The sequence below is a fragment of the Lissotriton vulgaris genome, unplaced genomic scaffold, assembly GCF_964263255.1.
Source record: "Lissotriton vulgaris unplaced genomic scaffold, aLisVul1.2 SCAFFOLD_4384, whole genome shotgun sequence".
NCBI lineage: Eukaryota > Metazoa > Chordata > Amphibia > Caudata > Salamandridae > Lissotriton > Lissotriton vulgaris.
In genome coordinates this window covers 142,404-170,110 of record NW_028246724.1, presented here as the reverse complement: position 1 = coordinate 170,110, position 27,707 = coordinate 142,404, and the positions used below count along the sequence as shown (strand labels likewise).

General features: G+C 46.9%; 1 protein-coding gene across 1 annotated transcript; it reads left to right on the top strand.

Moving 5' to 3' along the window:
- The first annotated feature begins 1 nt into the window (after position 1).
- On the top strand, positions 2–27,707 carry LOC147665772 (uncharacterized). Its single transcript, XM_086949496.1, is given in 3 exon segments — positions 2–1,934; positions 26,704–27,229; positions 27,482–27,707. Coding segments are annotated over 3 exon segments (2,685 nt in total).

Here is a 27,707-nt window from a genome sequence, read left to right as displayed (position 1 = left end):
AATGGGCAGAAGACGGGCTCCAGGAAAGAAAGTGACAGCGCAATGTTCACGTGAATCCGTAAGAGCCACAGTCCCATCTTTACCTCTCCATGACGTCTCAACTTCAGGATCTCAAAATGATGCTCAGAGGGACCAGGCCCTGGAACTGCTGTCAGAGAACCTGTCCCACATTATCCTTCTATCCATGCTGGAGGAGTTGGAAGCCAAACTGGATAACTTGATAAATACTGTGGAAGACGTACCTTCTAGAGTCGCTGGGCTGATTAAGAATATCTGGATAGAAAAGGATCAATGTTACCTAGATAATGGTACGGTGTCTTTGGAGAAGGTCTGTCCAGCGAGCATTAGAGATTGTACTGTTAGCCGGTCTCCTGTGACACCTCAACTGGACAGGTCAGGGGAACCGAGCTTGTGTCTTCAGACAGTGTTTTCTGATGGGCATGCACCAAAGCAGGACTGTACGCTCTCTTCTCCGTCTGATGTTAAAGTGCGTCCATATGAGCCAAACCTTTGTCTACAGCCAGTGTTTCCAGATCGACGTGACCCACGGGAGGACCAGTGCTTGCAACCTGGGTTTCCAGATGTACATGAGTCGAAGCTAGATCAACGCATGCAGCCTGGTTTTTCAGATGTACACGAGTCGAAGCAACACCAGCACATGCAGCCTAGGTTTCAAGATGTACACGAGTCACAGCAGGATCAGTGCATGCAGCCAGGGTTTCCAGATGTACACGAGTCACAGCAGGACCAGTGCATGCAGCCAGGGTTTCCAGATGTACACGAGTCGCAGCAGGAACAGTGCATGCATCCTGGGTTTCCAGATGTACACGAGTCGCAGAGAGACCAGTGCATGCAACGTGGGTTTCCAGATGTACACAAGTCGCAGCGAGACCAGTGCATGCAACCTGGGTTTCCAGATGGAAATGGAGTACAGCAGGATTGTCCTCTATCCCGGTGCCCTCAGACAGATCCTCCAGGCAGATCATTGGAGGCAAACCTGTATCTTCCCTCAGAATTTGTTCTTGGCCCGGCATCAGAGCAAGACCAGAGCGTACAGTCAGCGTTCCCAGAAGAGAGAAAACCAGATGGGCCCCTGAAGCAAGAACCATCCCCATTGTCTACTAATTGCTGGGACCAGCAACAGAACCTCTGCCCACACCCAGTATTTCCTGATGGACACGAGCCACAGCAAAATCACTGTATACAACCTGCGCTCCCAAATGGGAACAGTCCCGATGATCCCTTGAAGGAAGAATTGATGTGTTCTGATTGCCAAGATCCCCAGGAGAACCGCAGCCTACAACCCGTGTCACCTGATGGGATGTCATCAGACGAACACTTAGAGTCTGGTCTGTTGTCCTTTGATGAGTTGGGGTCACAACAAACCCAGTGCCTACAGGAACACCTATGCTTTGAGCAGGAACTTCCTTATACGCTGGATCCAAACGTGAACTACGAGCTAGAATCCATGCGCCCTGAAGCACAGGAACCAGATCAGAAACACAAGCTAGAACAGACCTGTGCAGATGCACCGGGTTCAGATCAGACCAACACGGTGGAACCACTGCACACTGCTGCACTGGATCGAAAGAGAGAATCGGCGCTTCCTGAAGCACAAAAAACAGATCAGAAAAACACGGTGGAACCACTACACCCAGAGGAGCAGGATTCAAATCAGAACTGCAAGCTAGAACCAGCCTGTACTGATGCACAGGGCTCAGATCAGAACTACATACTCGAACCACTGCACCCTGAATCACAGCATCAACATCAGAACTGCAAGGCAGAACTGCTCTGTCCTGAAGAGCGGGGTCAGCCTGTGCCTCCATCATGCCTAGAACTGGACACACTTACTGCAGATGAAGATGCCCCCTGAGACTCAATGGAGACAGGACCAACACAGTCAGATTTATTGCCGTCCAAAGCCACCCCAGGTATGTGTTTCGCTATAAATGGACACATGGAGTGCACTAACACATGTAACCTCTTTAGAATGCATATGGGCAGGTTTTAGTAAGTCTCCGAGGGGATTAATATGGTTTGGGTGGAACCACCTGAGAGATACCGACCCCCAGAGTACGAGTACCCAAGGTTCAGGTGTGTCCCTGCACTCTTCTCTGGTTCCACACAGGACTGCATCCTTCCTGTGCAGGAACAGGCCTGGTTATGGGACTCTGCATGAGACAAGGAGGCCAGTAGCTCCCGTCCTTCCTTGTTCGTCCCCATTCCAGGCTGAGGAACTGGAAATAGTGCTATTCATGGGAGGAATTACTGGCCGGAATCACACGTAATAGTCGGATGCAAGTGATGTGGTGTTTATTGAGAATAGCAGACATGCGCAGTCTAGAGAGGGAACTGTTTCCTGTTGCACAGTTACATTGGGTAACACGCAGTCGTCTCCAGTTCCTGACATAAAAATGCTAGCCTGTATTCGGCCTCAACAGCAGGGCCGACCAGGGATGTTCTTATCACTGCAGGGTTCTCCAGGAGTGCACACCACCCCATGATAGACAGATACACAAAGTGATTTATGTGTCACTGGTGAGTTCACCCTCCCAACCTCCAGCTCAGTCCCAAGTGTGCTATGAATTGTTTTATGCTCAGACAAAAGTAGCAATGATCTCCCTACAGCAGCATCCTGCCTTTAGCAAACTCTTTAAGTATGTAAAATGTCATCGCATCATGAGTTAGGGTTTGCACACCCGTAGTGCGAGTTATGGATTGTGGTTCTAACTAGAACTTGCATATTGTAGTGGTTTGATGAGTTTTAAGTTTTAACTATAAATGCACTTTACCCTTGTTTATTAAGCGAAGTAATTTTTAACTTTTTAAAGATCCATTAAGGTGTTATAACAAAACCAACTATAATTTCACTTTTATCTTATTCAGTGAAAATATTTTAGGGATAAAGTACCTCCAGCCACACATGATAAGGATATTGCATGTCAGTGAGGAGTTCCATAACTATATAGAGGAACGAGGTCGAAGGCAGAGGTAATTTATAAGGTTATGGGACGCCGGGGTGACTTGCAGTAATCTTATAATGTGCGCCAGGTGGTACTTTATCTCATATAATATTATTATTATTTCGAATTTTGTATAGCGCGTAGTTACCCTAGAGCATCCCATCGCTTGTTCCAGAACAACAGAAAGGTAGCAGTCAAGCGTAGTCAGAGGCATCAGTTAGGAAAGAGGTGCGTTTTGAGGAGTTTGCGAAACCGGAGAAGACAAGTCTCCGATCGCTAACTCACGGGGAGTGCGTTCCAAAGAATCGCTGTGTTCACTGAGAATCTTCTCCCTCCCGTTCGTGCCTTTTTAACTTTAGGAATTTTGAGCAAATGTTTCTGATCTGAGCGCAAGGCTCTATTGGCCTTGTAAGGCACAACTAAATTCTTCAGGATAGTGAAGTACTGGGTTTTTAAGAACCCAGCGGTGCCAGGGGAAACACCCAAAGACTTTGAGTTCTTCTGTCTCAGACTACAGAAACGCAGAGTCTTCTTGGTGACTTCAAAGATTAATTGTATTGGCTGCAGCCAGTAACAGATGTCTTAGAAGTACAACACAGTGTATATTCTCAGGAGACTGCTCAACTTTACAAAGCAAGTTACTCCTTTTATACTAAATATTGTGCTTCAGGCAAAAATTCTTTATTTACAATAAACTAATCCCATGTGTATACGACAAAAGTATTGCATGACAAGCCCACATTTCATAGTCCAGCCCACCAAGAATGACTTGGCAAAAACCCGGCAGTCTTCATCAGATAGATGGTCGGGCCCCTAATAAAAATGGGAACCTCCTCATCGTAAACCAGGTCATAAAGCAAAGAGCAGAGACAGGTGTGTGTAAGATTAGACATAGTTGTGTGCAATAAAGGGTTTATGGTAGGTTGTGCCTTGATCTCAATCTCGATCGGCCACTGGGAAAGGAACTGGCCGAACAGGTTTGGCTCCGGGCAGTGGAGTCAGCTTGCCCGGGTCACACAAAAGTCAGCAAAGGTGTACGTGTCTCTAAGACTTGTTTTTGCCTTAGTCATCGGCCTATGTGAGGGCAACCACAAAATGGCTGCCATGCACCAAATGGAACCCGAGGGTTCAAGACGGAATCTGTGATTTCAGGGTGATCACGTCACTCTAACATGACGGAAATACTCGTATATAGTATACTCGTCATTCTCGGTCTATTGATACTAAAATCGTCCTGATACGAACATGTTTATTACATGGGTCCAGAATCCAAGGAACCACAGACCCTCCTTTTGCCCTTACATAGGCAATAACCTATACTCACGCTAATCTGAGTCCAGGTCGATATTCATAAATTCATTGAGATGTTGCTGTAGCATCATCCTATTACTTAGCTTGTCCCTCGATACAGGTCTCCTTATACACGACGTAGCACAGAGGCCACATATAGTAGGAGCACACTGTACGCACAGACAGAACAGGAAAAGAATGGCTAAGATTATCCCAATGACCATTAGAATCTTCCATCCCCAGGCAGATAACAGCTCCCAGAACCATCCCATCAATGACCAATCTCCTTTATCCACATGAATGGACTCAGAGATCTTGTGCAGTCTGGAAATAGCCTGGTACACTGTCGGAGCGTTATCCGGAATGAAAACGCAGCAACTGGATTGGATCAATACATACCCCACCTCGGTCTGCGAGTATGACATCTAACGAAACTCTGTTCTGAAGAGTCATAAGACGGTCCGACTGGAGCTCAGCAGTCAAGTTACTAAGGGCACCGGCAGTTTCAACTACAGTGGACTCAACCACCCTTGTCAATTGCCTTATGTTCCTGCTGTTAACCATAGGTCCCCAAAACGGCAGAAAACCCTTCAAGAAATCTCCCAGTTCTTGTTCTGCAGTGTCTTCCTTGCTGAAGACACCTCTAACTACCCTTGTCTTGTGGTAATCTGCCGCAGCTGTGTAGGTGGGAGGCAACAGGAATGAAACGAAACATGTGCCCGAGAAGTCAGGGGGCAACCATGTGTACGCTCTATCGTAACAGACAAAGTAGGTACCCTTGGCTGCTAAAAACGATGGGGAAGTCCGGGACGCAAAAACATACGTCTCAGTGCAGATACTCTTCCCTAGCTGAGCTCTCGGATTCTTGCCATTACCCTGCAGAGAGTACAACCCAAATCGGGGAGGATCCTTTTGCTCGCTGGTTCTCACTCAGACTAACTCCATATCCGGTTCCATTCCATCCAATATATGCTAGTGTCTCATCTCTCGGGATAGTCTCGTAGGAAGTAGCTCCTCTAATCATATCTACTATACCCTTGACTAGAGCACTATTCTTTGGATTGTCTTTTATAGAACGTAGGGGGTGGACTTCACGAGCATAGATGAACATCGTTCTGTATGCCCACACAGAACCATTATGGCTGAATGGCAGGATCGGGTAAGGGATACCTTTATCAGTGGTATGAGGCATAAGACCGCACACCCAACAGTTAGTCGTGTTCACTACTAATTGGTGTTGGTGTAAGAGCTGAACGTAGGAGTTATAAACGAACTCTAATCTTCTAGCGGACTCGTGTTCAGGCAGGGGGTGAAAAGAATGTGAGGAAACAGTAGAAGAAGGTATAGGCTGTGCAGTGGGTGCAAATGTCACTTGAAGGGAGAATATCACATATCCCATTAAAAACATCATTAGGCTGAGCAACATAAAAAGGCACAATATCAAAAAACGTTTCTTGGTCATCATTATACACATTTTGGCTTTAAAGTTCATCTCTTTAGCAGGTCTCTCCATCTCGAAAAACTCCATCCTCTCTAATTGCTGCTCGCGGTGGTAGGGTGTTCTATGCTAAGGAATGCTTCTGTCAGTCCAGGGCAACTCCCTTAGACCAACCAGAACCGTCGACTTAACGTCTTCGGCTGCACCCCAAAGACTTGGGCAGCCACGACCCTACAGCTGAACCCGGATGGCGGTTCGAAAAACAAAAATCAAAGTAGTTCCTCGGAGGAGAGCGAGCTGCATTTTCAAAAATAGCAAAGAAAAGGAATTTTATTTGTCCATAGTTCTCGGCCTCAGGTTATACCGGCTTTTTCCAGATAGTGTCTGGTCTTGGAACAAAAGTTCAGGCTCTGTAGTGTCCAATCGATTTGACGGTGGCACAGTTTTTTGCAAAAGATCGTCGTTTTCATGTTCAGAACTTGTCCCTTTTACACATGCATCGCTAAAAGGCAGAAAACGAGGCACAGTCTCAGTCTCAGAGTCAGCGATACCCTCCCGGACCCACCGGTCGTATGGCAGAGGGACCCTCTTGCAGTGTACGCCGTGGATCCAGTTCTTCTTTCCTTGCACTCGTACTGCGGATCTCGTTGATAGCAGGACTAGATAGGGGCCGGTCCAACGGGGCTGGTCATTCTTTGTCTGCTGGAAGTTTTTCACTAAAACCCATGAGCCAGGATCGATGATGTGGCCTGGATCTGTAGAAGCCTGAGGCAGAGTATTGTGAACCTGTTGATGTAAAACACGAAATGTAGCCGTCAAATCATACAAATAATCAAGCAGTACAGGGTGTTCAATCTCGCTGTATTTCGTCGGCCTCGGCACTCCCCATATGTTGGCCGGGCGACCGAATACGATCTCATATGGACTAAGACCCACTCGTGAATGCACAGTCATTCTTGTGGATAAAAGTGCTAAAGGCAAAGCATCAGGCCATTTAAGACCAGAGCTTGCTTGTATTTTGGCCAGTTTCAGTTTTAGAGTGCCATTGTAGCACTCTACTAGTCCAGCTGATTGGGGGTGATTTTCAGCGTGGAATTTTTGGTGGATCCCTAGCCCCTCACATACTTTCTTCATCACTCGTCCCACAAATTCACTCCCATTATCACTCCAGACCATTCTCGGCAAACCAAATCTCGGGAAAAATTCTTTGACAAGGGCTTTAGCTGTGGATAAAACAGTGTTGTCTTTTAAGGCATATGATTCTACCCATCTTGAAAAGGCACAAACAACCACGAGTACGTATTTCAAGTTGTTGCACCTTTCCATGTGGATGAAATCTAGCTGCAAAACCTCGAACGGGTACGTAGGAGGAGCAAAATGACCAGCTGGAGTTGGGGTACCCCTACCAGGATTGTATTTCAGACACACCATGCAATTCTTGACCACATTCTCTGCACACTTAGGAATTCCAGCGTTTTGCCATACTGGAGCCAACAACTTAAAAAATCCCTTTCACACTGATGTGAGCCATTCCATGCGCCATCGTAACCACTGCAAGCACGTACGCATCGGGTAACAACCATCTTTGATGCTCTGACAACTCAATCCAACAACCATTCGCATCCAATTTACCCATACTCTCTCTCCACACACTCAACTCTTTCTCTGTAGCTTCAGCTTGAATCGACTTCACACTCTCTATCGTATCTTCACACATTCCAACGTCACCAACCCATCTTGCTGGACCCGCAACATACATTCGATTCATCACATCTTTTGCCGTTTCTTTCGCAACCTCGTCTGCAAACACATTACCACGACCAACATCGTCAGTAACCTTCTTGTGTGCACTGCATTTTACAATCGCGACTTGTAGTGGCAAAGTAAGTGACTCAAGAAGCTCATTCACCAACTGACCATGCTGAATCTTGGCTCCATGCGAAGTCAGGAACCCACGCTCTTTCTACAAGCGCCCAAAACTATGAGCCACACCAAATGCTGGCTGTCAGTATATATGGTCACTTTCATTCCTTTTGATAACACACATGCTCTCGTAAGTGCAATCGACTCTACTGCTTGAGCTGAATTATGTGGGATACGTGCAGTTTCAACAATTGTATGCAAAGTCGTAACAGCATATGCCGCAGTCGTATGACCATTCGGAAGCTTGGAGCACGAACCATCCACCCATAAGGTACCATCACACTTCACAAGAGGAGTGTCTTTGAGATCTACTCTCCCTTTCGCTTCTTCTTCTGTCCTGTGAAAACAATCCTGTTGTTCAGAAACATCTGTTTCTGCTACAACCGGCAACAACGTAGCTGGGTTCAACGTGTTGCACCTCTTTATGTGCACATGACTTGCTAACAGTGTCAACTCATATCCGGACAATCGAGCACTAGTTAAGTGCTGTCTCTTGGTCCTCTTTAGCAAAGTGACCACTGCATGTGGGATCATTACAATCAATATGTTATTCATTACCAAACCAGCAGACTGTCGAATAGAAACAGCTGCTGCCGCCGTGGCTCTCAAGCAACTCGGCAATGCTCTAGCTACCTGATCCAAAGTCGACGAGAAATATGCACATGGATGTTGCTTGTCCCCAAAGGACTGTGTCAGCACTGACAATGCGCATCCTTCTTTCTCATGGACATACAGTGTAAAGGGCTTACTGTAGTCGGGGGTACCCAACACAGGAGCCGAACACAATGCCTCCCGCAATTCTGACAATCTTCAGACCACGGAACGGGATTCGGTGTATCTTTACAAGTCGAATATGAAATACGAAAATGCTTTATTCGATTTTGTTTTTTAAAATCATAAAAGCGTACAAAGAAAAAGACAGTCATTAAAAATAAATATGTACATTCAAGAATAACGTAACTTAAAAAAAAAGACATATCCCCAACTTCAAAGTTCAGTGGTGTGACATGTTATTGAAGGGGTTTATCCCTATCAGGAGTAAAGATACACGGGTTTGTCCTTTAAGGTGAGTAGATTCAAGAGTTGCAACAGTTGTACAATGGATCAAATCTGTTGGAAACAGAGAAACTAATACCACTGGGTACCTGGACTCCCCCACCCAACGGGTGGTGGTAGGCTATTGTTGGTCCTAACCGGGGGATATTTTGCATACAGGGATAAAAGTCAAGTAGATCCTAAATGTGTATTGGGCCATCCCCTTCTTGGGGCGGACAAGATCTTAAGTATGGAGCGATGTTCCGGTTCCTGAATCTAACCAGTACCAAGTCCCCTGAAATGTTTTTTGGTAGTGGGCCCAACCAGCCCACCCTTCTCACACTCAAGATTCCGCCATCTTTGTCCGGTGGTAGGGGTCTATTTCTTCCCATCCAGAATATAATTTTGTTCAATAGGTCCTGCTGTCTTTCAGCTTTTCCCATCGCAAGTGCTGGAACTCCTGAGAGGACGGACACATATGGCGCGGCTTCTGGCGGGAGGTGTATGTGTGGTACTTTGCGTACTGTTTTAACCTCTAAGGGCCTTGATATAACAGATTTGAAGGGAGCTTTGGAAGTGGTCGAATCTGGGATTTTAGGGGATTGTAGAGTGACTTGAACGCTTTTGTGGTTGGGAGTTGGCTTAGCTGTTGGGAAAGTAGTAGATGGCTGGGGTCGGTTCGATGTTACTGAATTATTGATGGGTTTCAGGATAGCCGTGATTTTATTCTCTAGACCCGAGAGCCTTTCCCCTATGGCGTTGATTTTTTCTGTTAGTGGGGAAATGATGGTTTTAACAAGTTGTTCAATCTGAGTCAGTAGAGGAATCTGGGAATAAGATATTGGTTCATCCAGTTTGACATCAGTCTCCATGGTGATAGGGGGATTGTGAACAGACAGTGCGGGGCTTACAGGTGGTTTATGGAGTTTGGATTGATTCCCTTCGGCATTTTCCTCATCATGCTTTCTTTTGACGGGTAATTGCCGTGAAAGTACTAAGGCTTGTGTGTTGGATTTGTTCAATAAAAAGGAGGATTCCTGTGTACTGCCTTTAGTACTTGTAGTACAGGTGCCTTTGGCGAGAGAGGGTGAATCCACACTGACATACTTTGTTTTGCATAGACTGTTTAGTTCATCCCACAGGGACAGGTTATGCATTCTTGGGGAGATTAGTGGAGGAGATAGCGTACTAGATGGAGAGTAACAAGGACAGTTTATGTCTATCACATGAACAGTAGGCAGTGAGCTTGTGCTAATCGTTTGGTACATTTGCACCACTTGACCTGGGCACCCCTGCGCAGCTGGGCTTGTTTCCCCCTTACAGGGCATGATCAGAGTAGAGATAGTAGTGTTACAGAAAAGTCAAATAAGTGTGTGTACACTGTACCTCCTTTAGCAGAAATGACAAGGGGGGAGGCCTGTCCTGTCCCCTTCGGTCCACGGAGGGCCACAGAGGGCCCGCCCTTTGCCCGGGCTTAGCCCGGCGCCGACCCGCGCGCGTCCCGCGTGGCGGGAGGTGCTCCGCGTTCTTGAGGCGCCTCCAGGCGCAGCGGGAGCGTCACGAGCGCGCCAGGACCCGGGGCTGCTGGGAAGTGTAGTTTTCAACTGCCCGACTTGGCCAGGAGAGTCCCTGTCTCACCGTTGCGGTTGCCGTTGCCCTCACGGCTGTAAAGGAGAAGGGATTGCTTGGCCGTTCCCCTCACGGCTCCCCACCGCTGCAGGTATGTTTGGAAATGCCCCCAGGCCCGCTGGGCGCTCCGCGTTCTTGAGGCGCCTCCAGGCGCAGCGGGAGCGTCACGAGCGCGCCAGGACCCGGGGCTGCTGGGAATGCCCCCCTTTACAAGTCAATGCTACCAAAGGTTTGGCCAATAAAGAAAAATTCGGTATCAATTGTCTGCAATATGATGTAATACCCAAGAAAGCACGCACTTCTCTCTGTGTCCTTGGCACGCTCAATTTTGCAATTGCCTGAATTCTTTCTGGGGTCAGTTTCCTTCCCTCCTTCGATAAGAGATGACCTAAGTAGGTCACTTCTTGTCGACAATATTGCAATTTCGAGAGAGACACTTTGTGATGCAAATCAGACAAATGACGCAACAACGACAAGGTGGCTTCTTTACAAATTTCTTCAGTATCTGCAACGACTAATAAATCGTCAACGTACTGAATAAGGGTAGCGCCATCAGGTAAAACAATCGTATCAAGCTGTGTTCTTAAAGCCAGACTATATATTGATGGACTTTCACAGTAGCCTTGGGGAGCGCGTTTGAACCGGAAGCTTCGACCTCCTAAACAGAAGCCGAAAATATCCCTGCTCTCTTCACCAATCGGGATGCTGAAGAAAGCATTCTTCAAGTCAATCACCGAGAACCAAGTTACGGAAGCTGGAATCATAGTCAATAGGGCAGTGATATCAGGAACAACTGGAAATTGTGGCACAACGATTTTATTCACCTCTCTAAGATCAATCACAAACCTGTAAACAGGTGGCTGAGAGGGGTCAGTGCGCTTCAAAACAGGTAGAACAGGACTAATGCAAACATTACCTCTAGTTTCTTCAATTACATCTTTTTCAATCAGATCATAAATGATCGCTAGCAACGGTTTTTCACCTTCACTAGAGATCTTGTATTGGGGAATGCGTGGCATTTTAACATTGGCTTTCAATGTCACTACATATGGCGGTATTTCCAAAAGACCCACATCATTAGGACCAGTAGCCCAAAGAATATCCGGAAGTAAAGACAATTCTGTCGGAAGTTTATCCTTCGACAAACACATCGGGGAGACCACTTTCTTACCCAGTGTAAGTTGTACTCCCGAAGGAGAACAATACAATGTTGCATACAATCTCTTCAACAGATCCAATCCTAACAAATTCTCACCACAACCTGTCGTCAGAATAAGGGGTGCTTCGAATTCACAAGGTCCAACAGAAAGGGACATAGGACTAGAGATCGGGTTTCGAACCGGGGCGCCAGAAAAACCTATTGAAACATTCGTCTCGCCAGACAAAGGTGCGCCAGGGAGTTTAGAGTGCATAATAGAACTCTTTGTAGCACCAGTATCCAACAGAAAAGGCTCTGACACACCTGATGTAATTACCTCAACATAAGGTCCACTCTGATCTAATGGAACTGAAACAACTCCCTCTCTTTGTCTAAGGCTGTCCTAGCAATCATCACCTTCCATGTTCTCAACCTCTGCATAGTAGTCATCAGCATAGTATTGACTCGTCCTACCGGACACGTTATTCTGCTGATCAAAACTATTCATTGAATTTTGAGGCGGAAAGGGACGCGCGTTCTGGGGGAAATTTCCACGTCCTCTACCTCTGGGAGCTTGTTGAACACCTCGACCTCTTGCACCAGAAGCACCATTCATACCCTGTAACAAAATAGGGCAACTATACTTGAAATGACCCTCTTCCTTACAATATGAACATTGATTGGGGCCTACCAGAGCACGTTGTTGAGGATACTCAAACCTTTGCGAGTTCCTCTGAAACTGCTAAGGTTGCTGATAGTCACGCTGACCACCACGAGGCGGATACGCTTGCTGTAAAAGAACCTTCGTCTTCAATTCTTTAGTTTTCTTGTCTACTCTATCCTTCTCATCTTTATCCCTATTTTCGTAGTACTGTGCAGTAGCCAATATCTGTGCTGAGGAGGAAACTGCCCAAGAACTCTCTGAATCTTTCAATTTCTTACACAGCTCGGGAAGCAAATTGTGCACAAACTTGTCGACGAACAACCGTTGACCACCTTCTGTACTCATATCTTGACCACTGTGGTCGATAAACGTCTCTTCAAACCTACTGAAGAAAGCAGACACGGTTTCATCTTTCTTCTGCTTACACGCAGATAATTTGTCCCAATTCACTCGCATAGCAGGCATCAAAGTCTTCATATAATTAAAAATTCTACCAGGAAGTTCTGCTACTAAAGGCTCAGGTTTAGCACCCCCAATTTGTCTGTCATTCGCAGCGCTAATATTAGTCCATGTGTCACCTAATTCGTGCGCGTGGTCAGTATGGCGAATCAAACCCCACAAAGGCTGCGGAACAACATTTCCAAACAACATGTCTATATCAGCTAGATTCATAATACATGAGTCTGCAGTCTGAGATAATTCCTTATAGTACCCTGCAGGATTTTTACGAGGGTCAGGTAAGGTCTGTTTAAGAGCCAATACTTCGGCTCTTTTCCATGGAACATGTACCCAAACACGCTGAAAATGAGCCGGCACAGCTGGCGGATTATTACCCGCACCAGCAGGTACCGCGTCTCTCCATACCGGAGGAACTTCTCTCATCGAATATTTGTGCGTCTTCTTTATAACCGATGGATCAGGCTCAAATAACGACTGAGAAGGGGGCTCACTCCTAAACGACGACAACGTTGCAACTGCTTTCTCAACATCAGAACCCACAATAGTTCCCTTTGCAAACTCAGACTGTATAATGAACAACTCGCAAGGAGCCTGTCCCACATCATCATCTTCCCATTCCTCACGAAGGAAAGTACACACCTTATCGAAAACATATCTCTGCTTTGGTGCTTCCCATTGATGGAAGACATCCGTAACAGATTCCACATCAGATCTTAAAGGACGAGTGGCCCATTTACGTGCCAGGCGGTCCAATATTTCATTTTTCTCGCGAATCAGGCAGTTGGCTACGCAACTGTTTACCCTCCGATTCAGGGGTCGCACTATGCGACCCAAAGAAAGGAGTGAAAAGACTAGTAACAGTGTTTGTCATTCTCTGTCGAACAGAAGGAGAAGTCGACAAGACGGGAGATAGAGCAGACTGAGAAAAGGTCAACGTAGGAGCAGTAGTAGGGGAGGTAGCAAGAACAGGTGGAAAAGTTGCAGGAGTTAAAGGTGGAGCAAGTAGCGGAGCAGGTAGCGAAGTCAGTGGCCCTTGAGAAGGCTGAACCAGAGGAGTAGGGGCCAACTGGAGAGGAGCTGGCGACTGTGGAAGAACTTGAGGCACAACAATTGGGGGTTGCACAACTAAAGGTTGCGGAGGAGCTGTAGCACTTTGCGCATAAGGGGGTGCGAACTCAATAAGTGTGACATTAAAGGATCTTTTTCAAGTTCTTTTGCTGCATCTTGCTGAAGAAGCGGCAAAACTGGGTAGCATTTATCAATCGCCATTTTACGTTGCCTGTGCAATTGTTCACTCACCTGCTCTTCTTCGTTATCTTTAAACTGTGTAGCAGCTTGCATTATCGAGATACCCTTTTCTCTTTTATTCCTCTTTGCTAATTTAATTTCTTTCTGTTTGGCTTCCTTTCGCCATAGGCGGAAAGAGTCAAACATCGCCGGTCGGGCTTTCTTCTTAAAAAGTCTAACCTCTAGATTATATGAAATTTCTGTGTCAAAACTACCATATTGGGGCCCTTTTAGGACACCGTCTTTCCTAGTATATCGGACCCATACTTCATTGTACGTGATAGGACCCACGCCATGCTTCACGTAGAGTTCATAGGTTGGAGTTCCAATTGGAGGAACCGGACATGAGTCCTCCAATTGGGAATCCCTATTACAACCAAGACAAAACAAATTTCCAAGTCTGCTAAAACCAGGCATCTTACGCCACTTCTCTTTGTTTTCTTTTCCTGAGGCTGCCGGGGTGCGTGACCACATCAAAGCCATCAGTTGAGAGAGAAGCGTTCCTGAAAACATCCCAGGGACCTTGAAAGGGAGTACCCTAGGAGTTGTCATTGCACCAATCTTCAGGATATCCAGAAGAAATCAGAAAAGAAACTGTTCATTGTAAGTAAAAGCCTGGCACCATTGATCCACGAATTCGGCCTAATTGCTTCTTCTTTCGCCCTTCCCTCTCACACCACCGTCGAGCAATCCGGAGTCTCTAGTTCTAATGTGAGGAACGCGGACTGGGAACCTTCGCTGAATCTGTGTGGGCTGCTGCAGCTAAGAGAGAGTTGCCGCTGCTGAGAGCCCGCCTAAATTTGAACCTCCGGAACCTTCTCTGAATCCGTGTGGGTCGCCGCAGCTAAGAGAGCGATGCCGCTGCTGAGAGCCCGCCTGAATTTGAACCTCCGGAACCTTTGCTAAATCTGCGTGGGCCGCTGCAGCTAAGAGAGAGCTGTCGCCGCTGAGAGTCTGCCTGAATATGAACCTTTGGAACCTTCGCTGAATATGTGTGGGCCGCTAACAGAGGGCTGTACCCGCTGAGTGCCCACTGTTGTGTCAGCCTGGTCGATACCATCCTTCATCCTGTGGGCCGCCGTAGCTATGAGAGAGCTGCTGCCGCTGAGTGCCCGCACCTTTGCCAACTTTGTATCACCGTGATTCGTCCTGTGGGCCTCCGTAGCTAAGAGAGAGCTGCTGCCGCTGAGTTCCCGCACCTTTGCCAACTTTGTATCACCGTGATTCGTCCTGTGTGCCGCCGCAGCTAAGAGAGAGCTGCTGCCGCTGAGTGCCCGCACTTTTGCCAGCTTTGCATCATTGGGATCTGTCCTGTGGGCCGCCGCAGCTAAGAGAGCTGCTGCCGCTGAGTGCCCTCACCTTTGCCAACTTTGCATCATCGTGATTTGTCCTGTGGGCCACCGCAGATACGAGAGAGCTGCCGTCGCTGTGTGCCCGCATCTTGCTCACCATTGTCGAGGATTGAGAGAGCTGCTGCCGCTGTGAGCCCACCACGGAGCTGCAAGACGAGAGTCATTGCCACCACCAGCCCGGGCGGCCGCAGCCACGTGATGCTGCCGGTAAGAGCCCGCCTGTCCGAGAGTGCCCGAATCATTGTGGGTGCACACTGCGGACCCCTTCAGCCAAGACTTTTGGTCCCTGGGAGTCCGCCTGTCACCGTCTCCGCTTCTTCGAGAAGCTGCGTGCTGTGTCCCCTTTCACTGTCAGGTATCTGGTGCGCAGTGGGTCGCGTAGACCCCGGCCTTGAACTCAGTCAGTGTCACGTCTGGTGAATAAGTTATTGCCTTTTTGAGTCCCTACTGGTTTCTGTGCATTGTAGCTTGTGGCTGCATTTGTCGTGGATACCAGTGTACTGGAAGCTTGTGACTAGGTGCGGTGGTGATGTTGTCGAAGGTGGCCTAGAGGTCCAGTAGGATGATAGTGGCAATTCCTCCCCAGTCAAGGAGGGAGTGGATGTCGTCGATGGCGGCGAGGAGTCCAAGCTCGGTGCTATAATTGCTTTGGAAGCCGGATTGGGAGTTGTTCAGGACATGGTTCGCTTCGATGAACTTGGAGAGTTGGGCGTTGAGGGCCTCTTTGATGACCTTGGCAAGGGATGGGACGAGGGAGACAGGTCTGAGGTACTTTAGGTCTGTCGGGTCGGCAAACAGCTTCCTCAGCAGGGGGGTTGATCTTGGCGTGTTTTCAGGCGGCAGGGAAGGTGGCAGTTTTGATGGCGCAGTTGATGGTGCTGCCGCTGCTCAATAGAAGATGTAATACGGGCAAGGAACCGGTGGGGCTCTGGAATGGATGCTCTTCATGGTCTTGAGTGTGTCATCTGTGGTGAGTGGAGTCCAGTTGAGCATGATATGTTGGGGGTAAGGCTTTGTTGTGTGCGATGGTGGCAGGCATTGTAGCAGGGTCTTGGGTGTCAAAGCTGTCGTAGTTATGTCTGAACGTGTGGTGAAGAATGTGCTGAGTTTGTTGCAGAGGTCTTAGGGAGGGTGGGAAGTCTGTGGTCTCGCTGTTGGGCTTGGCGAACTCCTTGACGATGGCAAAGACTTCTGTGCTGTTGTGTGCGTAGGTGTTGATTCTGTCTTTGATGGCCGTTTTCTTTGTGGTTTTAAGGAGAAGGTGGTGTGCGTTGACAGTGGTTTGCTTGGGTTTCTGGGATTTTGTTGTGCCTCTATCTCTTCTCAAGTTGTCTGCTGTTACGTTTGGACTTGTGGAGGGCTGAAGTGAACCAGCTGGCTTTCTTGAAGTTTTGCTTGCCTGGTGTCTTATTTAGGGGTGCTGGTGTGTCGGCTCAGTTGGAGATCCATTGATGACGGTTGTGTGCTGCGGTGTTGGCGTCTGCTGGTGGTGCGGTCATGCTGAGAAAGTTGACGAGAAGTTCTTCGGTGGCCTTGTTTCAGCTACAACAGATGGGGCGGAGGGGGTGGTGAGGGTGGTGGTGAACGGTGGGAATGGCTAAGTGCACACAGTGCGGGTTGGTCCAGAGGAGTTCGGTGGTGTGGCTGTAGGTAATGTTCCCACTGACGGAGAAGATGAGGTCTAGCGTGTGTCTGGCTGTATGGGTTGATGTGGTGACTAGCTGCTTGAGTCCGATGTTGGCGAGGCTCTGCAGTAGGTAGTCAGTGTTTTGGTCACTGGGGTTGTCCAAATGGAAGTGGAGGTCTCCGAATAGGATGTAATCTGTGGATGCTAGAACTTGGGGTGCGATGAGGTCTACGATGGCTTTGTTGAAGGTCGGGTGGCTGCTGGGGGTCTTGTAGATTAGGGCCCGCCCTTTGCCCGGGCTTTGCCCGGCGCAGCTCCCGCACGCTCTCGCGAAGCGGAGGTCAGTGATGATTTTAAGGCGCCTCCTGGCGCGTCATCCCCCGGCGTCAGCTGCACAGCGCAAGGGCACTTGGGAGATGAAGTCTCTCCGTGCCCCCCGATCTCCCCTCCTCTGCTGTTGCGCTGGTGTTGAAGGAGCGCCGACGGCAGGGAGAGACCGGGCGCTGCGTGGGCGTTGCAGTTTTGGACTTTCCCAGTGGCAGGGACAGTGATTTTCCCCCAGCGCTGACACACTTCTCTAACAGTAGCCCCGTCGTTGAGTCATTCGAGTAAATGGTCAGTTGGTGGGTGTTCTTGAGGATGATGGCTTTGCCTTCTCCTGGTCGGTCGACGCTGTATTTACGGGTGATTTTGTAGCCGCAGGGGATCGCAGTGGTATCACTGATTTTAAGTCCAACTTCTTGCGCCTTCTTGGTGAGCATTATCAATCTAGTATGATTATGAGGTATACCCCCCTTACCCTAAGTAGAGCACTGAGAAATGTAAAGAAATTCTATATTTTTAATCTTGCAAGGAAATGATGGCTTTTTTTAACATGTGTTCCAGAGAGTGTCAGTAGTGGGGAAGTGTGCAGATTCGACATCAGTAAGCATCCTATGTGCCCGTGTAATTCCTGATCTTTATTCAGGCCCTTGGCTTCCTCGGTACCAAGCTCTGTATTATATCTTAAATCGATTCTTTTCAATTTCTTCTCTTGATCACCTCCTCTGATATAAGGCCAAGGAAAATGAGCGAGTCTACAATGCTATCGTGGCATTTTACAAAATCTCCAGACGCTGGTGAATTTAAGTCGCGTGTTTGATGCCTCTCATGTGCTCCATCACTTGCCAATGGGGAACATCCAGTTGGCCACATATTGTTTTCTGTGTGTACATTCTTTCACGTATATATACCCAGAAATCTGTGCTACAGGTTATGAATTGATTGCTTTTTCTTCCTGTTATGCAGAATAACCTCCTTTATTTTGACACCAGATTTGCAAGCCATACATTTCCCTCATTTTCTGAAACCTTTTAGGTTAGATGGCCCCTTTCTTTCATTGGACTATCTATATAGCTATGGGCTTGTTTGTCCTTTAAGGATAGGGCTTTACGATACGTAATGGAGGGATGTGAGGTAATATCGTGTCCAATCACCTAATCAGCTTTTAATATTTTCCAATGTTTAGAATTTGTCTTGCTGCTGTGTACCTCGTATTGTTTGTAGTCATGAACCTTACTGTACTATCAGGTCCCTCCTTTGGTGTCTCTGATTTGAAAGTAGTTTATTCATGTTGTGGGTTCTCATTTATAGATTTAATTCTGATCCCCTGAGTGAATTTTAGGTTGAGATCAGTTTCTGTCTCTGGATTAATCTTTTAGACATTTCCCTACTTCCGTCCCACAGCAGGGAAAGGTCATCTATATCCCCGATCCAAATCAGCGTATGGTTTGTCATGTTTTCATTTTGTGATGTCCAGACCACCCGTTATGTGCCCGGTCTAGGCCCATATAGCAAAGTGGCTCATTTCATATATTGTCCTATTTTTTACAGTAACATTTCTGCTGTGACCTTTTGCACATATTTGCATGCACGACAATGTTGGATTAGTTTCTCTGAAATTACTTTGTTTACACATCTAGCTTCGCACAACATTATCACGATGCCTCGAACACTAAGTACAAGGCCTCTTGACGCACTATGTACAAATGTCGTATCTTCATCCACGGGGTGACAGGGCTATCTACATATCTAGAACATAGACTAATCTATACGTACATCAGAAAGATGGTTTCTATTATAAATAATGAGCATCCCAATCGATTAGTAGAGGAGGCGCTACAGCTGACACCCAGGGTCTGTGCAGGCTGAGACTTCACTATGCAGCGGGCTGGCATCTCCGTGAGGGGGAGTTCAGTTTGTAATCAATACGGGGCCTGCATTCTTTCCTGTCAGGTAATGGGGTGGGATCGTCCCTAGGCGGGATTCTTGGCTTCACACCCACACACACTCTAGGTACACGCAGAGTAGGGAGTGCATAGTAGGAGTACGCCTGATTACTGCCTTGCTTATATGCCTGCATATATACAGTGTTTTAGCACCATGGTAGAACTATATCCACTATTTACGTGTTTGTAATCACTTTCAACTGCTTCAATCTTCTGATTATTGCAGCTTATGTATTCTATACAAGAATAACGTTGGCTCAATAAATATATTGAAAACCTCCCACTGTGTTTTCTTTGTATATTTCTCTGAGAGCAAGTAAGCTTGAGTGACTGAGAGAAAGGTTCTGTTCTGTTTCCACGATCCCTGAGGGGTCAGGGTTGTCACGTTCAGAGGTTGCCAGAAACCATTCGCTTACTGGTAAGGTTATGGAGGCTTCTGGTGGCACTGTGAGCTAGCTGGTCTCTAAGTCAACTCATCCTGCGGAGGTGCCCGGAGCCAGTCTAATAATAATAATAATAATAATAATAAAAATATTTGTAAAGTGCTATGGCTGCGCCATCTCGGCGTGTCCCCGCGCTGCCAGAGCAATACTAGCCAGGCACTTTGACTGACCCACATCAGAGACCAGCATCGAACTCACCTTTGGAACAGGTGAGTTTTTAACATACACCGAAACTTAGTTTCCGATTGTTGGAGGCGAAGACTGAGCGGGAGTTTATTCCAGCTTGTGGCGGCCATCACTCTAAAAGAGCGACCTCCCATTTTAGCCCTCTTAAAACGGTGGGTCACCAACATACCCATTCCGCAAGACCGCAGCGCTCTCCTCGGCTCATACCTAGTGATCAAATCAGTAAGGTATGGGGGAGCCTTCTGCCATAGGATAGGGTGACATGTCAGGAGGGCCTTAAACAGTATCCTTTCCTTTACTGGAAGCCAGTGGAGGGTCGCCAATGCGACTCTGGATGTCACTCTCTTAGGTAGTCTAAGCACTAGACGTGCCACTGCGTTTTGTAATACCTGAAGCCGACCTATACTTTTGCTGGAAACTCCTAAGAGGAGGACATTCCCGTAATCAAGCCGGGATGTAACCAGGGCCTGGGTCATCGTGCGTCTAGCCTCCAAGGGGAGCAGGTCCAAGGTTTTATTCAGGATCTTAAGCACCCCAAAACACTTCCCCCACCAACCACCCAATATGTGCCTCATAGGAAAGTGTGGGATCTACCCAAATCCCAAGGTTTTTCGCTTCCGTACACTGGGTAGGCACTGTACCCAGACAGCTTGGCCACCAGTCGCACGTCCATTTGAGTTGATCACCACCGACCACCAGCACCTCCGTCTTTGAGCCGTTCAGCTTTAGGCAGTGGTTATCCATCCACACTGCTAAGGCCTGCATACATGCTCTAAAGTTGTCGGCTCCACCTGACGGTGCCTGGGAGAGGGTGAGCAGCAGTTGAGTATCGTCGGCGTAGGATACTATCTCTACACCAAACGATTGAACCACAGCTGCTAAGGGGGCCATGTATAAGTTAAATAAGGTAGGGTTCAAGGCCGAGCCCTGCGGCACCCCCTGTTCCAGTGCCATTTCCACAGATTGAAACGGGCCTCTCTGGACCTGGAAACTTCTCCCAGTCAGGAAGGATTTTAACCAGCTGAGCGCCTGACCCGTCACACCTCCCCTGTTCAGGCACTGTAGCAAGGTGATATGTGCTACAGTGTCGAACGCTGCACTTAGGTCAAGCAAGACCAGTGCCATGGTGTGACCTGCGTCAGCGCCCTGCCGTAGCGTCTCTGTGGCACGCAGTAAGGCAGTTTCGGTCGAATATCCTGCCCGACACCCGACTGGGAAGGATGAAGGAGTTTGGCCTCCTCAACAAACGCCATCAATTGTGAGTTCACTATTTTTTCAGCTACCTTCGCGGTATATGGCAGCAAGGAAATCTGTCTCAGATTGTCTAAAACAGCAAGGCTTATGTTGGCCTTTTTCCTTATCGGTAGAACGATAGCCTTCTGTGGTATCTTCCACCTTGACCTCTGCCCTTCACGCACCCTGGAACACTCCGTAGTGACATCACTTAGAATGTCACTGCTGCGAAGGTTCCAGGGTGAGCGCCGTGGTTAGAACGGTGACCTGAGGCGCCGCGATCGGACTGGCGACCAGTGGCTGGTGTCGTGTGCAGTGACTATCTTATGATACTGTACATAATAAACTCTTGGATATCACCATCGTCTCCCTTTGCTTTACTACAATGCTACACCTTCTTCCAGCTCAGCGGAAGGATCTGGGTGCTAAATGAAGTTAAGGACATGGCGAATGTATGGTTCTAAAACCTCTAAGCTCTCTCCCACCACTCTAGGGGGTGCTGGATCACGAGGAGATCCTGACTTCACCCTAAGGCATGTTCTTACAAGCTCCTTAGATGTAGGTACTGTGAAGCACTCCAGCCTTCTGTCAGAGTCAGCCTCCCTCATTTCTACAAAGGCCTCCCCACTTGCAGGACAGCTGGAGAAGGAGCTATAAATTTTACGCACCTTACTAGCAAAGAATTCTGCCACTCTGTTACATTCCATGATAGAGTCCGACTCAGGCGCATTGGAGCTGGAAACCGCTGAGATCTCCTTTATAAATTTTAAAAAGCTCTCACTGATTCTAGTTTTGTAATGAAGGGCCTTTGCTTCTCTCACCTTTCTTTGATAGCCCCTCTGGGCAAATCTATACTCATTCTTTTTAAGAGTGTCAAAGTCCCTCCGCCAGCTTCTTTCCAGCTTCTTACACTCCGACCTGAGTGACTGCAGGTCGACGTATACCATGGGGCAGATTTTCTAGCTCTCTTCCCTTGCTTAGCGGTATACAATGGCGCTACTGCATTCAGGGTTTCAAGGATACGGGCTTCCAGATTTAAATTGGAGCTTTCACTATCCGCTCCTCCCGGCATCCCCCAATGCGTAGCTTCTCATTAAATATAGACTGGGAGAAGTTCTTCCACTTTCGGTGGGGATAGGTGTTATCACCCCCCCCCCCCCCCCCCTCAGGATATCTTCAGCCTCAGTGATACAGATATCAAAAGGAATCAGAAAGTGGTCAGTCCAAGGGAGCGGACTTGGGGCTCTCATCATTATACCATCCCAGCTGGCAAACACTGGATCCAATAAATGGCCATGCGTATGGGTGGGGGTGTGATTTAGCAGCTCTAAATAGTTATCCTGTAATTCCAGTTTAATCTCTACAGCCTCTTTCAGTCGTGCATCCTCAAAGTGAATATTCATATCTCCCAGTAGCATAAACTTACTACGCCAAAGCGCCATATGTGCTACACATTCTTGCAGACTTTGTCTAAAATTGCCTAAACTCCCCGGTGGTCTGTAAAGAAGGATACCCGATATATGACCCTGAGGGCCAATTTGTAGTCCAAACCTGCCGGCCTCACAATTCTCTATCCCTAGAGATTCAAAAGAGCACACAAGAGGCGCTTTAGTGATCACTGCAATCCCCCCACCTCTTCCTGAGGGTCTATCCACCCTGGCCATGCTATAACCCGGCGGTAATGCCTCAATGACCTCAGGGTCTGAGTCCGCCCCCAACCACGTTTCTGTCAGGAAGAGTATGTCCAACTTCTCCTCTAAAAGAAGATCCCAAATTTGCAAACCATGTTTAGGGAGTGATCTGCAATTCAGTAGGGCCCCGTGGAAACTACTTACCCCTGCCTTACATGCTAGCTCTCTCTTAGCTTTAAAGGAACAATGGGGGCACTTGGTGGACGAGATTACCTACAAAGTGTGCCTGCAACAATCCGCAACCGCTGGACGTAATTCCCACAGGTAGCGTCCGTCATAGACTATAGGGACCGCGGAGGATTGAGCAGGGGGTAGGGCACTGGGCCGCGGACGGGCGCAGACAGGCTTAACTTTGGCGCGCCATCGTCGCGCCCGCTGCTCTCGTCCGCTGCGCGGCCGGATGCACATTGTTATATGTGAGCCGTGCCCCGGAAGTGAAGCTGTAGGTGGGAGGAGTTGCGTCCCTCCACTCTAGCAGCAGTCTAGGCACCTCATCCAAAGTTTATTTTGTCCAACAAACGCGCAGGTCCTTCGGATTAGTGGGAACTACACGACACACCTGTTCCTTCCACCATACCACAACTACATTTGCATAGTTGGGAGAGAAGGTGCCCGTTGCTGTTCCTGAGATTTATCTGTAATACCTATAGTTAAATATGAAAATATTGTTATTTAGGCAACAGTCATGGTCCTAAGCATCCATGTATAGTCATATGGAGATATTGGTCTATTGCAAAAAGCGTGTTCATAGGCTCGTAGACCTTGCGTGTGTTGTATGCATAGTTAGCAAGATCACATCCTAGGTATTTGTCAAATATTATTGTCTCCTGTGTATATCTTTTGTGCTGGGAAATTCTCTCCATCTATACAATATGATGGGAGGCTCTCCACAAGAATCAGCAATAAATGGTTTTAGTTTATTGCTGTGTTTTCCAGTAAGCGATTGTTGGAGGGCGCTAAACGCCCCCCTTGTTCTTGCATACATTTGTTAGAAGGTAAAAGCATGGTACAGTAGAGGGTAGTGTTTTACACAAATGAAAATGTTGCCATTCCCTTTTCACAACAATCCGAATTTAATAATTATTGAAAAGCCTTTAGTTCATAATTGCAAACAATCATTAAAACCACATTCTTGCCCTTATCGGATGACATTGGTACTTATGTTGTCATTACGTAATGTGTTAATGGCCTCCCTTTGTCCGTTACTCAAGTTGGATCTGATTCTTCCCTTCTTGCCTTGACTGGTGAACAATTTATTTGAACAAGTCTTTGGCGACCGAGTCACTAAAGACATCCAGATTATCATGAGGCAAGGAGGAGTTATATGTAGCTTGCTGTTTGAAGCGAGTTAGGCTTCCCCGATCTATCTGTGCCCTCTTTCCAAGCAACGCTTCCCGCTCTTTCGTTGCATATATATTTCCATCATCCAGACCAACCAATGTCATGAAGTATCAGCGTATCTTGAACACAAGTCATGTTTTCTGAATTGGGCCCCCCATTCTCATGTTCATTGGCTTGGGTCTGATTTTATGTTGAAATCTTATAAATGGAAATATGTCAATTCTACATGAACTGTAATCTAAGTCCCTACTGGGGCAGAAATATAAGCCAAGGTTCTGGATATTTAATTCATCCATTGTCAGTTAATGTTGTGATGAGTTAATAATGGAGATTTAATTCATATCTCGCCTTGCTCTATCACCTTTCTCTTCCTAAGGGGTGAGTTATCTTTTTGTCTTCCATTTGCTCTTTCCTGTCTTTCTCTTCCTCTGTTTGTGGCTCTTGCTTTTGTTTTTCCTTTTTTATAATATTCCATTGTCCGTCCTTGTCTCAGTAACCCGTACTCAGTGAAAAAAGGGGCAAGTAGGTTTTTTTTCTAGGTAGTTGCTAGCAGAGTCGTCTGAGTCACCTTCTGAGCTTGATTCCTCGTCTTTGTGTCAATGTAATTTTGACCGCTCTCCTTACTTATTCGTATCATTTTACAAAGTTTAAGACTCTTCCAGGACAGTAGTCTTGCTTTTCCCTTTTGAATTTCCTCTTTTGTAGCTTTTACCTCTTTCTTATCACTTGCTCATCATTCTCGTTGTCCTTAAGTTCAGCTCTTATATTCAAGGGCAACAAATGTCAGGTTGGAGAACTCCATCAGACTGCAGACTTAGAACTGTAACAAAACAACAAGTTAGCAGGCCTTTTCCATCTATGAACTCATGATCTGGAACAACATCCCTGTATCCATCAGGACCGCCCGACATTGCTCCCGTGTAGGAAAGAGTTGAGGACTCCCTTCTTTAAAAATAATTTATGCTCATCCTTAGCTCTAGCTTTAGTCTAAGTTTGCAGTATAGAAATAACATATAGATACATACATAAAGAAGCTGGCCTAGCCTACACTAACGTTTGAATACTTTTAAAAAAACTCTTGTGAAAATGTTCATGGGAGAGTTGAGAATGGTTATCCCACCAGAGCACCCCTGACATCCAGTTAAGATTTTAATGCTGTCTTATGAGTAACAAGTCCACCTTTTAAGCCACTACATGACTGCAAGCCTTAATGGGGATAGTTGTCCACCTAGTAGCAGTCACTTCCTCAAACAGTTAGCAAACGGCACGCCCCATAAGTAGATGAACAGTTCCTGCAAGTTTACAAAGACAAAGTTGAATATGCATCCAGTGTTAAACATGCACTCATGCTCTACATTATCAGAATTGAAAAGGTATGAAAAATAAGACTGGTTTTTGCACCGGCACAATTTGGCATATGGTTTTCTACTCGTGCGGAGACATGGGGTGGGCGAAATTTGCGTAGTCATATTACGCAAAGCTCAGCGAAAAAAATCTCCGTGAGCACGCAGAATTCTGCGAAAACACAGAATTGCTTCTACTTCCCGTACACAATGCTTTTTTCCTGTTCGCGAACGCTGTTTGCGTGCTCGGGGGGGAAATATCTTGCAAACACACATTTTGAAAGCGCGAACAAGCAAAAAATTCTGCGAAGTTGCGGATCGCGGAAGTTTTGACAATTCGACAACTGCCGCAAGTGGAACTGAATTTACCGCCCAGGCCTAGCGGAGACACCACATAGAAATACCACAGGCTGAGTCCACGTGTGATAAAGATGCATCCATGGCTTTTCTACCCAACATAGCTCTAGTAAATATTTGTAAAGCAGAAACATGTGGTTCTGTGCATCCTTTCATAAAATATTTCTCTGGTGACATCAATGCAAGGAAGATACCCAGAAGTGTTTAATTGTTCTAAGCATATTAGTAAGTCAATTAGGTATTCTTTCATTTCAATCAATCAATCAGCGGTTTATAGAGTGCGCTACTCACCCGCAAGGTCCGTGGAGGAGAGGTTCCTCTTGGGTACGTGGAAACATATTCGGTTGTTGAGGTATGTGGGTCTGATGTTGTTGAGGGATTTGTAGGTGTGGGTGAGGAGTTTGAAGGTGATCCTCTTCTCGACAGGGAGCAAGTGGACTCTTTGTAGGTGTTGGGTCATATGTTTGTGGCGTGGATTCTCCAGAATGAGCCTGGCTGCGGCATTCTGGACCTTACCGATTCTTTTAAGTTATTGCACAACCTGTGATGTGCCACGGCTTGCTGCAAATGGAAAATGTTACTCACTTGCAAATACTGTCAGCTTGTCATGTTGCAGGCTCACATGCATCACCCACTTGCTGAATGGTTGGAAAGTATATAGGTTGCTCAGATAAAGCAGTTTATTTTTTTTATTTTACACATATAAGCAGTTGTACTCCGATGGAGAAAACAGCACAATGATTTTAATTGGAGTCTGCAAGCTGATGCATTATGCCTTTCTGGTATGGGATTACGAGTTGTTCTCCAGATCAAAACTCAATCTTAAATTAATTATTTTTAGTAGTCAGAACCCAACCCATGAGAGATCACCACATGTGAACTGTAGAACTACAAGCAACAAATGATTGTTTACAGGTAGTAACATTTTCCTTCCTTCCTAGATATTACTGTCCACCTTTCTCATATTATAACCGTGCATTTCTTTCAAGAAATATTTCCCATGTATAATTCTCAGTGTTCATTTCATTCTGCAGCACAGCAGCCGACGACAGAAAGTATGAATGGGAAAGAGAAACGTAAAGCTTCTGCAGGAAGGAAGAATTTTGCTTATAAAATGAATGAAAGAAAACACCAAGGAATACACAGGACGGAGAATTGTAACAATAAAACACCACTTGCAAGGCAGAAAAGAATAGGCACCGGCCTAAGAGCGTATGTCTGTGCTGAGTGTAAGAAGACATTTACTGGAAAGACGCGTCTTTTACTGCACAAACAAACACACAAAGATCGGTATCCCTACACTGAGCATGAAATGAGGTTTGCTGATAAGGCAACACATGAAAAAACTCACAAGGGAGAGCGGCCCTTTCACTGCAATATCTGTGAGAAAAGCTTTACTCAGAAGGGAAATCTTCTAAAACATCAAAGAACTCACACAGGAGAGAGGCCTTATCACTGCACTGTGTGTGAGAAGAGGTTTTCTCGAAAGGGGACCCTTGTACGACATCAAAGCTTACACACAGGAGAGAGGCCTTATCTCTGCAATGTGTGCTCCAAAAGGTTTTCTTGGAAGGCGAGCCTTGTACAGCATCAAAGCGTACACACAGGAGAGAGGCCTTATCACTGCACTGTGTGTTCCAAAAGGTTTTCTCGGAAGGCAAGCCTTGTACAGCATCAAAGCGTACACACAGGAGAGAGGCCTTATCACTGCACTGTGTGTTCCAAGGGCTTTACTCTCAACGCAGACCTTGTACGGCATCAAAGCATACACACAGGAGAGAAGCCTTATCTCTGCACTGTGTGTTCCAAGAGGTTTTCTCGGAAGGAGACCCTTGTACAGCATCAAAGCGTACACACAGGAGAGAGGCCTTATCACTGCACTGTGTGTTCCAAGAGATTTTCTCAGAAGGGGACCCTTGTACGCCATCAAGTCACACACACAGGACAGAGGCTTTATCACTGCACTGTGTGTAGCAAGAGCTTTGATCTTAAGGCAAGCCTTGTACGCCATCAAAGAACACACATGCGACGGCCATGA